The sequence below is a fragment of the Numenius arquata genome, chromosome 1 (genome assembly GCF_964106895.1).
Source record: "Numenius arquata chromosome 1, bNumArq3.hap1.1, whole genome shotgun sequence".
Taxonomy (NCBI): domain Eukaryota; kingdom Metazoa; phylum Chordata; class Aves; order Charadriiformes; family Scolopacidae; genus Numenius; species Numenius arquata.
The window spans coordinates 108274036-108290245 of NC_133576.1; the positions used below are offsets into that span (position 1 = coordinate 108274036).

General features: G+C 42.9%; 1 protein-coding gene across 1 annotated transcript in view; it reads right to left on the reverse strand.

Moving 5' to 3' along the window:
- The window catches only part of ENOX1 (ecto-NOX disulfide-thiol exchanger 1), a 142824-nt gene extending 141955 nt beyond the window's left edge, over positions 1–869 (reverse strand). The window contains exon 1 of the mRNA XM_074149048.1: positions 735–869. Coding sequence (XP_074005149.1) covers positions 735–744 — 10 coding nt within the window. The 5' untranslated portion in view covers positions 745–869. The remainder of the gene's footprint in view (positions 1–734) is intronic.
- Between the last annotated feature and the right edge of the window lie 15341 nt (positions 870–16210).

Here is a 16210-nt window from a genome sequence, read left to right on the forward strand (position 1 = left end):
GCTTTTAGCAGGAGGTTGGATTGGAGACCTCCTGAGGCCCCACCCAACCTGAATTAATTGTTCTGCAACCCTCTGATAGAATTTAATTATATATAATCTCTGGCAACTTGTCAGAAAGCTGTGAGAGCCAAACACCCTCCAATGAAAGACCTGTTTTCCATGAGGCACATTTTTTTTTTGTGTGTAAAAGATTTAAGAATAAATACATCAGCCCCTGGCTAAAAAGAGGTCAAACCAAATCAATTCCCTATGGGAAATACAAAGTTTTATCCTAAAAAAAAAAAAAAAAAAGAGAGCTATCATCAATATGGCCAAAATAACCTGAGCCCAGGTATGGATCTTCCAGTGCTGGGGAATGAAGAGTGGGTCAGATGATAGCTAAGGGATCACAGAATCACATGAGGTTGGAAGGGACCTCTGGAAATCATCTAGTCCAACCCCCCTGCCAAAGCAGGTCCACCTAGAGCAGGTTGCACAGGAACTTGTCCAAGCGGGTTTTGAATGTCTCCAGAGAAGGAGACTCCACCACCTCCCTGGGCAGCCTGTTCCAGTGCTCTGCCACCCTCAAAGTAAAGAAGTTCCTCCTCATGTTTAGGTGGGATGATAATTTATGATACTGAACCACCAAACACAAGGTGTGATCACACATTTGTTCTTCCCTCCTCCCTGGTCACAGCTGAAATCCGTTCTTTCCAGCTATTTTCTTATGACCTTTGCAAACCTGAGATATTTACCGGCAGCCATTGCTTTTCCCCAGTTCCTTTTGCTCCTGTTAGACTTCTTCAGCTAGGAATAATTAGCTACTGTATTAGCAGCATCTTGAGATGGGGTATCACCAAACGCAGGGCCCACACACAGCTCATTAGGCTCTGAAAGAGAAAAGACGAAATCAGCTATCAAGTGCCACAGTCAGAACGTGGTTGCAAAACAACAGACCGCTTCGGGAATCCACTCGACGCTCCTGCCCACTCCCTCTGGATCTCCAGCCCCAGCCTCCTTGCATGCATTTAGCAGCCACTGTAGAGGCGTTTCAGTGAACGCTCATCCTTCCCTGCTGAACAAACAGTGCCACGTATGAACCTGTCAGACCGCTGAAAAGCCCTTCACAAATCAGGTCTTATCAGTAGCTACACAGCCTCCTCAGCATGAAGGCATCAGCTGAAAGAACATATTAAGGGATGAATATGATTTTATTTTTTTTTAACTGTTAACAATTAACTGATGTTGCAAGTTTCAAGGAAATAGTCTCCTGTTTGGAGATGAAAGGAGAAAAATAAAAAGTTACCCCACAATGACTTACAGAATGGAACCTGCAGAGACATGGAAAAGTAATAAAACCTAACATAGCCGAGAGCGATGTCCCCTCCTTAACTAACACCGTGTCTTTGCCTGACAAAGGTTAGTTAGCTGGAAGCAAAGGTGGAGCATCTGCATCCAGCTAAACCACATTGCTTTCATCAGGTATCCATCAGACCATGAATTTTACATAAGGGTAACATCTTGCCGTTGTTACTGTTGGGTGTGAAGCTCCCCACGTCAGCGGATCGCTGGTGGGAAAGAAGGCTGACTGAGTGCACAGGCAAGAGGTGTGACCAAAGGCTGTGAGCTCCCAGAGCTCGCAGCCGAGGGAGAAAACACTGGGGTGAGGATGATCACAGATAGATGCCCATGTTAATCTTTGTGCATGTTACATGTGACTGCGGGCGAAGGAGGGCTGTGTTATTTTTTTGGCTGGCCAGCAGCGTAAGGGGTCTGACCTATAGTCTTTGGTACTAGTGGCCAACAACTGACCAAGTGCTTCCAGGTGTTGGGGAAGGTCATTAATGCTGTGCAGGTCCGTGTCGGTGACTTGTTTGGCCCTAAGATACTTGTGCTGTCTTTAAAAAAGTACTTGAAAGACCTTAATTAAGAGGTTTCCAACAGGCAAACCCTAAGAATTCATCTTTAGAAAAGACACAATTAACATGGTTACACTATATTTTAGCTTAGTACCTCCCACACTTTTCTTTTTTCATACGGTATGCATAAAGTACAAGCTAGAAAGTTTTATATTATAGTTCCCTGACACTGTACAGATCACTTTATAGGAACGTGACCACATCAACAGCTGTCAAAGTGAAGAAAGAGTTGGCATAAGATAATGCTGTACATTTTTTAGCGTGTTATAATTTTCAAATAACAAGTATACTAGGCTAAAAAGCATTTTGTTCAAATCTACAGTGGGTCTATTTAAAAGTCAATATTTATCAACTCTTAATATTTGAATTTGCAATTCCAATTCTTATTTGATCTCCACTACTCATTATACATAACATAAAATAATTTTATGATAAAATCAGCTTTTAAATAACATCTATAAACACCAAACAAACATTGAACAAAAGTCCTCTGCAGGGAGTGTGACTAACATAAGGCAAGCCACCTGAGATTTATGTCAAGTTTTTAAAAACCGGGTGTCTCCTGTTCAGCTCCTTAAACTTGTACTTAGCTCTTTCCACTCAGGCTATAAACTTCTGACCACAAGCATCTATTTCAAGGTTAGAGCTGGCTGAATTATTCCTTGTCAGCACAGCCCCCCTCGCTCTGTATGAATCATTCCCAAATCAATCCTGATTTACAAATATATGCTGAATAGCCCAGATGAGAGTGGCTTCCTGTGACCGGCAGCCTCGTTGCCTTGATGTAGGAAGGCACGTCTGAAAACCAATAGCAGTGAAATGTCTCTTCACACCTTGCTGTGTGGTAGTTGTGTGTCCCCACAATGCATCACCCTGACTAATAGGGAGGAAGGAGGTGCTGCCCCACAGTTTTGGAAGGTGACCTGAAAAAGTAAGGATTATTGGGATAAGGGGCAGAAATTGGGTGTTGGACTGTCTTTGCCACCTCTTCTCCCCCTGTTTTACTCTCTTGTGAAGTGTTTGCTGGGTGACATAAAGAGCTCTACACTCTCTGCCCCTCAAACCCACATTGCAGCTGTACCAGCTCTGCCAACAATGGAAACCAGTCTGTAAAGTATCAAACACCAGACAAATGCAGCTCAGCCTACTGGGGATTAATAGGTGACTTTGCTGGTGTTTGCCTTCTACCAGGTTGTCCACATACTTCAAATTTTGGTATACTTCCATGAATTAGCCACAAGCATTTGTTAAAGTCCTTGCAGAAGAGGGATGTCATGGTGTGCGGTACGAACATAACATCATGAACACGAAATAAAGCAGAATCAGTGGGTTAATTGGTGGAACTCCTGTTGTACTATGCCACCAGCTCTGCCCAGCGTGCCATGAAGGTCTTTGCGTGAAACATACCCTCATAGCCCACACTGGCTCTGGACAGCTTTGTCTTCTCTCTGGTCATCAAGTCTACTGTTTTATCAGCAGGGCCTGGATGCAGCACAAGCTGAACCAAGGGAAAAACCACAAAAGAGCACATGAGGAGCCTAAAGTGGAATTAGTCCTATCTAACCAAGAACTGCTGCAGGCTATTTTGTCAGTGGAAGAGAGCTGAATAACAAGCATAAATGCACCTATGAACACTGAATAATTTGCAGCAAGCTTAGGCAGAACTAATGCTACATCCTGAAGGACACAGTCTGTAGAAACTAGCTCTCTTAAAATGAAAAAATACTAATTGCAAACATCCCTTGTACTGACAGCTCACCAGTTACATTAACACAGAGCAAGTTAATAAGGCTAAAATAATCTCTCAGGCATTTCACACCTGATTTAGACTCAACCATCAGCTTTTGTTTAAAAACTTTTGAAAATTTGGATGGAGGAAGGTTTCATTAATGCTTAAAGTGAAATCAGCTTTGGGCAAATTTCAGTGTTTCTTTGTATAGCCCAGACGCTGCACTGTTATACCCTTCATGAGACTGGAAACAAAACAAGCCAGGGAAACAAACAGACCCACTCACTAGGTCATATAAAAAGCAAAGTGCTGTGTATGATGAGAAATACATCTACTAGTAAAGATCCTTGCTTTCTTAAAAATGTAAGGAATCACTGTGATACTGGTACAACAGGAAAGAAAGCGTAAGCTTATGCACAGATCCTGTGTATCATGAACAGTCATTAATCAACACCATTTCACTGACATCACACCTTTAGAAAGCATTCTTGATTTATAACTCATTAATACTCCTCTGGGCATTAATGACCTGAAGATATATGTAAAAGAAATCTGTGTTTATAAACATTTGTGTATGGGAGTAGCTTTACTCCAGGGAAGTAACTTCAGAAGCAAATAAAGGCATAATCCTGATTTACAGGAGAAAATGTGTATAAAGTCTTCTGGGTGCTGCTTTTCCTTGAGGTTTGGGAGGGGCAAGGATGTTAATAAAAACTTCCATATTTGAGAGCATTCCTTATTTTGATTAACAAAATTTTAATGCCAAACACTTCATAAAGGAATTTCATGTTACGCTTTTTGTGGTCTCTCGTTTTGCAGACACACTGCAAGTACCAGTCCGTGGATGGTGGATTGTGGGAGACATTTAGACTTTCCTCAGACAGGTTGTCAGGAAGATAAAGCACCCTCAAGTCCATACCAATGAGCACTTCTCAGTCATAGCAGTCATAGCAGATTGTACTTAGTACGCATATTTTATACCAAGCAATTAAATGCAGTTACCCAAATGAATACAGAAGTCGGTTATATATTGTGCATCAATTATCACAGGCAATGAATGCCATGAGACAAAGAAATTAACACAACATAAAACTAATTCAATAACACAGCAGATTGCTAAGTTAAAATCCTACCCTTTAGATATCCATAACACCACAGACAATGAATTATGACACGGATCGAAGCTGATTAAATGCACCACAGTAACGAGGCTCTGTGGAGTGCCCGGGTCAGCGGCCAGTCCCAGGACGCAAGGAGAAGGTTCTCTGCCCAACTCTGACACCGACCTGCTGGGTGACCTTCAGTCACTTCACCTCTTTGTCTCATTTTAGTGACCACTAAATCCTTCAAGGAAAAGACTGGTGCCATCAACCTTTTAAAAGCTGGGACGACACATCGCAAAGACATTAAATGCTATTGGTGCCGGTTCTCGAGACACCGCAGATGGGAAGGAGCGATGTGGTATCTTGTGAACTGTTAAATCTAGGCAAGTTTTATGGTTCTTAAAAGAACTGCAAGTGTGAAATGCTTGTTACTGTTCGCTGTGATTCACCGGACAGCGGTCATTATGTTGGTCACACTCCACCTGACCTGCCAAAGTACAGGTCATTTACCAGGCTAGCTCCAGCTGTCTTCTAAAATACATCAAGCATTTTGTACTGGTTCTTCCCTGTGTTTTTGTTTCTCCAGTTGCAGGCAGGCCTCCCAGCAAAGAAGGAAGAAAAAGAAAGAAAAGATAGACAAGGATTTGCTGCCAGTTACTATCCATTTCTTCCTGACCATCTTAGGATGAAGAAGAAAGCTGGGAGTAGCAACAATGAACATGATACTTTTGTGCTGCAGCCATCCTACCCAGAGCACATGAAAAAAAAGAACTTCTCCAATGTGACTCTACAGATAGCCTTTATTAATAATATTGCACGTGCAGTGTTTCAAGAAGAGGCATCGTTTCATATTTTTTCATGGTAAGTGCTATGTTAACACCTAGAAAACCTCACCTAAATTCTGAAATTCAAAAGTAATTGAAGAAAAACAAACATATTGCAGAACCACAGAATGTTAGGGGTTGGAAGGGGCCTTCGGAGATTATCTAGTCCAACCCCCCTGCCAAAGCAGGATCATCTACAGCAGGCTGGACAAGAACACTTCCAGGCGGGTTTTGAGTATCTCCAGAGGAGACTCCACAACCTCTCAGGGCAGCCTGCTCCAGTGCTCTGTCACCCTCAAAGCAAAGAAGCTTTTCCTCATGCTGAGATGAATTTACCTGTGTTCTAATTCATACCCGTTGCCCCTTGTCCTGTTGATGGGCTCCACTGAAAAGAGTCTTGCTCCATCCTCTGGACATCCTCCCTTTAGATATTTATAGGCATTGCTAAGAGATCCCCTCTCAGTCTTCTCCAGGCTAAAAAGACCCAGGTCTCTCAGCCTTTCCTTATAAGAGGAATTCCCATTCTCCATTCTCATTCTCCATTTCTTGCAACAATTTGCAAAAAGACATTTACTAATTCAATTAAATTAAAACGGTACTGTTCAACATTTTTATCAACGATATAGACAGAGGGATGGAGTCTACCATCAGCAAGTTTGCGGATGACACCAAGCTGTGTGGTCTTGTCAATACACCAGAGGGACGCGATGTCATCCAGAGGGACCTGGACAGGCTGGAGAGATGGGCTCAAGTAAACCTCATGAGGTTCAACAAAAGCAAGTACAGAGTTATGCACCTGGGCCAGAACAATCCTCGCTATCAGTACAGACTAGGGGATGAGGTATTAGAAAGCAGCCCTGAGGAAAGGGACTTAGGGGTGCTGACGGATGAAAAGCTGGGCATGAGCAGGCAATGTGCACTTGCAGCCCAGAAGGCCAATCGCATCCTGGGCTGCATCAAGAGATGTGTTGCCAGCAGATCCAGAGAAATGATTCTGCCACTTTACACTGTTCTGATGAGACCTCACCTGGAGTACTGTGTGCAGGTCTGGAGCCCTCAATATAGAAAGGGCATGGACCTGATGGAGCCGGTCCAGAGGAGGGCCACGAAAATGATCAGGGGGTTGGAACACCTCTGCTACGAGGACAGGCTGAGGGAGCTGGGGTTTTTCAGCCTGGAGAAGAGGAGGCTCCGGGGAGACCTAATAGCGGCCTTCCAGTACCTGAGGGGGGCCTACAGGAAGGCTGGAGACAGTCTGTTTACAAAGGCCAGCAATGACAGAACAAGGGGTAATGGCTTTAAACTAGAAAAAAACAGATTTAGATTAGACATTAGGAATAAGTTCTTTACCATGAGGGTGGTGGAGCACTGGAATAGGTTGCCAAGGGAGGTGGTTGAGGCCCCTTCCCTGGAGACATTCAAGGTGAAGCTCGACGAGGCCCTGGGCAACCTGGTCTAGTTGGGGGTGTCCCTGCTGACTGCAGGGGGGGTCGGACTAGATGACCTTTGAAGGTCACTTCCAGCCCAGATGATTCTATGATTCTATGATTAAAAAATATATTAGGTACCAGAGCATTTTTGAAAAAGTGTCTTATTTTCTGGGATGGGACCCCAATTTAGACATTTAATGTATGATTCAGCCCCTCTCAGCTCTACTGAAGAGAGGCCAGTTGCTTTCCAGGGTCTTCAGAGAGTCACCCTGTTTACCTGGTTTTGTCTGTCACGTCTCCCTCTTACAAGAGGCCTTTGCAAGGAAAGATTGATTCTGCAGGAACTGGTACTTTCCTTAAGAAAACAGCTTCATTAGGCACAAGCCGGTGAAGATAAGTAGGGTCTGAGCCTTAGAGCCGAAATAGGAGCTCTGGCTATGTGTCTACTTACATAATTCTTCTGATTTTTTGTCTTATGAATGAATTGCAAGATCTATGCTCATTCTAGATTATGCCATTAAAAAAATACATTGTCATCTTGTAAACTCATAAAACATATGCTGCAGCATTAAGAGATTTCACTTTTCACTATGTACACTGAATATGTGGGTTTTTGCATAGTTACAAAGGATCCTTTCCACCAATTTTCTCTGAAAAACAGTTAATGAGTAAATCACGGCCATACTGATAGGACTAAGACGACTTAGAGAAAAATCACAATATATTTACAGTTTCCCTCTAAATTTAACAAAGACAATTTTCACAAAACACATTTTCTGGAAGAACTGCTCATTTGAGATGCTGCAGTACTTAAATCCTCTGCCCCGGCACTTCTTGAAGATAACACATGGTACTCACAAAGGCCAGATTTCCCTTGGAAAGCAGAACACTGGAAGATTTCAACAGTGAAAAAAAAAAAAAAATAAAACAAAAGGTCTTCAAGATAAACAGGTGTTCTCTTGCGATGCTCCTTGAAAGGTCACCGGGTAATATTTTGTGCTAAATCCCGAATTTCAGTGGCATCTCAGAGCAAGTCTTAACGGGTTACAAAGAAAAGTCTTTTCTTTTGTGTGTGTTTTAGCAGCTGCAGTCTGAATATGCTGAAGTCTATAAATAACAGAATCTGGAGGCACATTAAGCAAAGCATTATGGAAGTCCAGCTTAGTGATTGAAAAAGCATATGCAGTTCCAAAATCATCTGGAAGGGGAAAAAAAAAAGAAGAACTTTGCAGGCTAGCAATGCAGCGCAGCCTTGATAAAAACAGGTCTGATGATTATTCCTTGAACAGAAAATGCTGTTGTGAATTGATGATTGCATCTCGGTTTTCACTCTGTCGAGAGAGTTGAGAGAGCTTGCTATTGTGAATCACTTGCTTCCCATTTAAGAGGGCAGTGGCTTACTGACTAAATTAGACCAACCTTTCCTTTAAATTTCTGCATATTAAGAATTCGTACTTAAAAACAAAAACAATTATTCTGAAATCTTTGATTACTTACAGAAGTATTTTAATAGTAGGCCTTGTATCACACTGTTCTCTACTAAAGGCCACTAACCACTTTAGAAACACAACATCCCTGCATTTCAGACAACAGAGAAACGACCCAAAGCAGGTCTTGAGCAAACACACACTTCAGCAACTTCACTCGATGGCTGAATACTGAAATGAGAGGTGCTGGAATGCCTCCTCGATGCCATAAAGTACCTGAGCCAGTGGTACTATACGTGCTACTTCTTATCTATCTGGGCTTGAAGGAACCCCTACATAAATGCACCACACCTATCAAATACCTTCTCCCACTTTGCTGTACAATGTCCTTATCTCATATTTACTAAAGCTACTTCAAGCAGCTGCAATACAAAGGGTTGTTTGGTTGGGTTTTTCTTTTTTAAGAAAAACAGACAAAGGGAAAAAAAAAAGACAAAAGAAAGCTGGGACACACTTCCAGAAAGAGCATTTTAGCTTCCTGGCTAACCTAAAGTGAAATCACTCCCATAGCACTTGTGAAAAAAATTAAGAGCTTGATGGGTAAGCCCTGCCTGTGGCAGAGCCCTGGGGACGGTATCATACAGTCCATCAGAGGCAGGGGAGTCTCGTTATTGTACTTCCAAATGAACACAGACTGCTCTCTCCTAGCCCTAGAAGACCAGGAGACAGTTGAGTTTTACATGGCAACATTATGTATGGAAAATCTATTTTAAGTAACTTTTTAGAAGTTTCTAAAATGCATTCATTATCATTTTTCTTCTCCTTCGAAGCCTGTATAATTGAACTCCTGGAGTTAAAGCAGCCTGTCTTTTCAGACAGAGATTCATGGGGAAAAAAAAATCCTTGTCAATCAAGCTATTTTCATATTTTTAAAATACACTTTTATCATCGGACCAAATTGTGACAAGAGGTGACATCTAAGCGTCCTTGGTTAAGTGCCTGGGTGATCTGCAGAGCACCTTTTTGCAGAGTACTGAAGCGATCTAAAGTCATATTGATCAAAATTTTATGCAAGACCATCAAGTATTCTCTCAGTGACAGCTGCTAAGTGAAACTCTGGAAAAGAGGTTTAGGCTTGTTTTGTTTGTTTTAATTCAAGGTTTCTGGTGATAAATTCTGCTTAAGAGAAAAACTCACTATCACTTCTATCAACTTACATCTGTCGTCACTCTGAAAGCTGCCATCCCCTCTTAGCACATCACACTCAGGATCTTTTCTCCAGCTACAAGCTCTAAATTGGTAGTGTGCTCCCTGGTCTCATTTATCTTGTATTCCTTCCATTCCTGTTCTTCTCCATTTACCTCACAGTACTCTTTCTTGCTTTTCATTGTATTTTTTTGTTTCCATCCATTGACTCCACGCTTCCTCTTACAACGGAGGCACTTTCTTGCCTTAGTCTGCCATGGGTCATTCCCTCATCCAAATATCTCTTCACAGCCAAGACAGTATTGTCTGTTATACTGTGCGGTTTTATTAGAGAAGGGAGGGATTGTTGTAGTTGAAACCCAGCTGGCAGCTGGAACCATGCAGCTGCTCTCTCACTCCCCCCACTTTGGATGGGGGAGAGAATCGGAAGAGTGAAAGTGAGAAAAAAACTTGTGGGTTGAGATGAAAACTGTTTAATTTCACTGAATTTCACTGAATTTTTTAGAGTTGGAAGGGACCATAAAGATCATCTAGTCCAACTCCCCTGCCAAAGCAGGATTGCCCAGAGCATGTTACTCAGGACTGCATCCAGGCGGGTCTTGAAAATCTCCAAAGAAGGGGACTCCACAACCTCCCTGGGCAGCCTGTTCCAGGGCTCTGTCACCCTCACTGTAAAGAAGTTTCTTCTCATATTTGAGTGGAACCTCCTATGTTCCAGCTTGTGCCCATTGCCCCTCGTCCTCTCACTGGCAACTACTGAAAAGAGTCTCCCTCCTCCTTCAACCCACCCTTCAGATACTTATAAGCATTGATAAGGTCTCCCCTCAGCCTTCTCTTCTCCAGGCTAAAGAGTCCCAGCTCTCTCAGCCTTTCTTCATAAGGGAGATGCTCCAGTCCCTTAATCATCCTTGTTGCCCTTCGCTGGACTCTTTCCAGTAGTTCCCTATCCCTCTTGAATTGGGGAGCCCAGAACTGGATGCAGTATTCCGGCTGTGGCCTCACCAGTGCAGAGTAGAGGGGGAGAATGACTTCCCTGGACCTACTAGCCACACTCTTCCCTATGCAGCCCAGGATTCCATTGGCCTTCCTGGCCACCAGAGCACACTGCTTGCTCATTGTCATTTTTCTGTCTACCAGGATCCCCAGATCTTTCTCTTTGGAACTTGTCTCCAGCAGGTCCACACCTAACCTGTATTGGTGCCTAACATTCTTCTTCCCCAGGTGCAGGACCCTACACTTTTCCCTGTTGAACCTCAAGAGGTTCTTCCTTGCCCAGCTCTCCAGCCTGTCCAGCTTTAATAGATATAGCTAAAGACGTGCATGCAAGCAAAACAAAACCAGAAATTCATTCACTGCTTCCCATGGGCAGGCGGGCGTTCAGACATCTCCAGGAAAGCAGGGCTCCATCACGCATAATGGTTACTCGTGAAGACAAATGCCAGCACTCCGAATGTCTCCCCCTTCCTTCTTCCTCTGGCTTTATATATTGAGCATGATGTCACATGGTATGGAACAGCCCCTTGGTCAGTTGGGGTCACCTGTCCCACGTGTCTCCCCTCCCAACTTCTTGTGCACTCCCAGCCTGCTCGCTGGCAGGGTGGTGTGAGGAGCAGAAAAGGCTTTGAGCTCTTAGCAATAGCTAAAAAAACCAGTCTGCTATCAAAAGTATTTCTCATCCCAAATCCGAAACATAGCATTCTACCAGCTGCTAATAAAAAATTTAACTCTATCCCAACTGAAACCCCAACAGGGATTCATCTCACCTAACTTCAGCTAAAGCAGGCATCTGTGCCTGAGCTTTTTTGCTGCCCTTGTCACCAATGGGGAGAACCAGGTACTTGTGACAGCCTGTTTCAGACACCTATCTTGCTAGGCAATGAAACACACCTTGGAGGTACACATCTCACTTCTCCAGCTAGAAGTCTACACTGCGATTTTGGATATGGACATCTGCTTTGTCAGACGCCCATGGGATGAGATGAGCTGGGTTGAGCAAATTGTGCCTCGAGAGCCCAACCACCGCTCAGCTACCTGCATGTCGTACGAATCCCAACAAGACACTCAGTCACAAGGGACTCTGCTCCCACTCCTGTCCTTTGCCTGCCTGATTACTCTAGCACAGCGAACCTCAGGAGAACAGAAATCATGAGTCAGTTTGCAATAACTCATGAGAATGTCCCCAAATATAGATACATATTGATATTTAGAGAGAGAAATAGTTTGCTTTCTGTTTTTTTTTCCTGCCCATCCCCAGTGAATATGCCAACATATGACTATTAGTGTTTGACAACGGGAGCTGCCCACTCAAATACATTTCCTACAACTGTGATGCCCTACATCTGCCTGTTCTCTACAAGAGGGAATTCATCCTGGACCCTTTCTTCCTACTTCTAAATGAATCCCATCTCCTCACCCCATTTATTTACCAGACACTTAACTCCCTTGCCCCATAGCTCCCATTTTAAAGATCAGTGTAGACCATGCACCCCTCTCAACTACCACAGTCCCCCATTTCTGCCCATCAGCCAAGCTACTGGCTTTCCTTATCCTTCATGCCATGCTTGGGGGCAGCATCTTATCTTGATGAGGAAGTGAGGACAGCTACAGGGAGTTTCCCACTGTCCTTTCCCTTTTCCCAGGTTGTTTGCTGTGGGTAAATGAGGGGACCGAAGATTTCCCACCTCTCACAGGACTAAGCAGAACTTCCAGGTTCTTTGTGCTGCCTCATACCCATTAACTTTCAGCAAAGGTTGAATTAAGTTTCTAAGCGGAGCCAGGAATTTTTTCTGTTTTCTAAACAGTTGTGTATGGGATCACTAACAAGTTACTGTAGAGCTGCAAACAAATATCACATATTCTGAGGGTATGGTCTTCCCAGGACACTTGGACACCACCTTTCTCTTCCATTGTGTGAGAAGCAATCCCATATTTAACACAAGGTCAGATCAGGAGAACAGTAGTTACCGTGCATCAGCTATGATCAGGCAACAAAAATTATTTCGAGGCTTATCCCTTGTAACTAGCTGTCAGGGGTCAGGGCAGAGGAGGCTTGAGCTGCAGATCACGATGAATATAATGATGCTAAAAGCCCCCCCTCTCTCCCTCCATGTGGTCCTCCTGTGTCTTTACCCAGCCATCAACCATCCTACTCCCTTTTCCCTGAAATGCTTTCTTGCATCTGCATTTGCTTTCTCCAATTTCAATTATAATTCTTCGGGGCAGGAAATCATGTGGATTTTCCCTCAGGCAGGGCTAAAACCTACTAGAGACCCGGCGCTCCTTGTGCTGTAATTGGACTGATGCTAGCTTTAGCCAAGAAGCCCCCCGGGCAGGGATGTCAGGGAGCCAGTGATGCTTGGAGCTCCAGGGGCAAGGCCACCCTCCTGCCAGTCTTCTGCATAGCACCTCGTGCAGCCAGGCTTTCGTCCCTTCTGAGACTTTTCAGATGTTACTGTGATGCAAAATTAGGAACTGATGCTGGCAGCTTCCTCCTCTCTCCTCATGCAAGCCCTCCATCGCTTTCATGTGGTTAATAATCTTTTCACCCACCCTTTTCCAAAGTGTTTGTCTTTTCTTATTTGAATTAGAAGCTCTTCAGGGCAGAGAATTTGCCTTTATCTATGTTGGTAAAGGACAATGTAAATTTACTGCACTATATAAATATTTTCTAATAACAAGGGCAATAACAAGAATAATGTATTTACTTTACTGTAATACATTATTTCCAGGCTTCCAGATACAATCAGAAACAACCTAAAGTCAACAACAAGACCAAAAGATTTGCAGAACCTTTAACTGGGAAGCGGAAGCCATGAAATCACTGTGTGAAACTTTAGTAAATTAGTTACTTATATTCATAAATAGCAGTTGTTTCTGCAGTAAAAATCCTTGCAAATTGGCCCTCTGGAAAATATAAAGCAGAATGTAACCAGTGTAAACCAGCAGAGCACTGTTTCACGTGTGTATTATAAGGGTCACAAATGACCTACTAGTTACTTTTTAAACAAATGCCATGTTAATACTTTCACCGCAACACTATGAATAAAGCATTTGGCCTGTAGCTATGAATATGGTAACTGTTGCCTTTTGACTTGTTTGTTTATATTGCGATCCAGCAAACTTCTGTACCGTGATCTCCTGGGACTAAATCTTGACTTCACCCCTTGAATGTGCACAGGACGTGGCCCGTGTAGAGAGCACTGGGGTGCAGCAGTTGCCCTCAGCTTCCCCTGATGCAGCTCGATGGCCACTGCTCGATACCCTCTCGACCCTCTTCTGGCACACAGGAGGGAGTACAAGGTGTCTGGGTCAGTGCCCGTGCCTCTTTGGCACCATCCCCGCTCACGTTTTTAATGGTTTCTTTGCTCTTTTAAGCTCCAAGGTATCAAATTAATCAAAATAATTGTGATGATGCAAGGGATTAAACTGACAGGAGTATGAACTGCCCTTGTTTATCCAGGTGACACTACAGGAGGCGCAAAGCAGACACATGTAGAGACAGCCCTGTCCTTTGAATTTACAGTCTGGATAGGAAAAGTTTTGTGAGACCAGTGTATTTCTGTCTAAAATATATGGTTTAATTTAGGAGTACCCGGGTGACACTAGTGCTCTGTGATATATACGTGGTCAGGTTAAATGACCTCTATGTACCTTCTCGCCTGAAGCTCAGAGCAGCAGCAAGTGGAGCAGTCTGAATGGGTCCCATTTATTATGCTTTTAATTGCTTGCTAATATTTCTTCCAGTAGGAAAGACTAATAGATCCCTTCTATCTCTAAATGTCTTCCAAACCATCCAAAATTGCTGTTCGGCCAAAACAAATAAGGGGTCTTCAGTTCTCTCAAAATGAAGCAGCGACTGGACGGAGATCCAGGAGATTCCTGTTCCTCATATAGCTCTGCAATAGACCTTGGGAAAGTAATTTAAACTGGCTGTGCCTTGATTCCCCACCCATGAAATGGTGTGGTAATACTTTCTTTATCCCACACTTTATTAATCTTGCCTAGTCAGGCTGTTCTCTGCTTATGGGGTATGTCCAGCATCACAGGACCACGACCTGGGCCTGCAGATAACACAGGATTGCATTAGGTCAAGGAATATTTTTTTTTCCTAGTAAAAATCAAACCCAGAGTAGAACAAACAAACAAACAAAAAGACAATGACCACAATTTCTTATGGAATTGCTGTCTATCTGGATGTGGAGAAAATAGCAAGTTTCCTTTAAAAGGACTCGCAATGAAATTCACACTCTGTCAGGTGTAAATTACTGCCTGTATCTCATCTTGTTCTATCTACAGCTCCTTTCTTAGTCATGCATAGCAGCAGTGTACAAAAATATTTCCTGCGTGTGATCAAGTGAGTATGGGCACATAAGATGCAAACAAAATATGAGACTTTAAAGAAAAAATTGTTTACTGGTATCTTAAAACAAAACTAAAATTTTGTAATCATGTAATTTCTCGGTCAGATAACTGATTCACTTGGGGACACGATTGTGCTTGGCAACATAATTCAAATAAATCTGTGAAATATTTTCTTTAGGAAGTTACAGGGACCTGAGGTAGCTAAAAATAAATGACAAAAAAAATAATATCCCCGGAACATGACTGTATTGTGCTATTACAGATATAGTAGATCACTTAAATTAAGTCCTGATCATAACAGAGCTGCTCAGTGGACTAGCACGGGAGATATGTTTTTCACCTTTTTCCCCTGGCATTTTACACAAGACCTTCTGATTGCATATACTTTATGACATCTAATAGATTACTTCAGGCAAATATCCACACACCATACTAAACACTGCAGAAAACCGGTTTCATCTGTGCTCATCTTTGCAACAGTGAACTCCTCCCCAAGTCCGAACAGCGAACTCCAACCCCTAGGTTGGTAGCGCCGTGACGTGCATCACTGGCACAGAATGAAGCATCACCAAGTTCAGGAGGAGTCGCCAGATGGAATTTTAGCACACTGTTGTGTTAGTCTGTATTTCAGGGTACAAAGATTTCAGCCTTGGTAGAAATTCAATGTTGTTAATCTCCTTTAGGACAACTGTGGCTAGGGGCAAGGGAGCAGCATATTCAGTTTAATTACAAGCACAGAAATGCCTGAGTTAAGAAATTCTCTCTTTTTAGCTGGCAATTTCCTTTTATTTAGGAATAGTTTAAAAAGTCTTATTCGTTGAGCTATCTATACAAAGACTATACCTAAGCGTTACTACTGATTAGTTCTCCAAATACTTATCAGTTAATGAAGACTTGATGTCTGCCACAACTCAGAGGAGAAGCAATAATTTCCTAAATGATAATCAAACTCCTTCGTTGGGCCATTCAAGTTAAAAATTTCCTTGTTCAAATAGTGCATGAATAAAACAGCTTCATATGGTTTCTCAGTGGATGAAAAGAGATGCCATATCTGCTACAAATGGCTACAGATCCTCTGAAGAACCTGCAGACAAGGTACCAGATTCTCCTGCAGACTCTGCAACAGTTCTACACTTTCCAGCATAAGGCAATCAAGATTTGACCCTTAGCTTCCCAGTAATCAACATCTGGGCCAGTAAATTCAGCTAAATTGGGGTCCATGCATGTTTCTA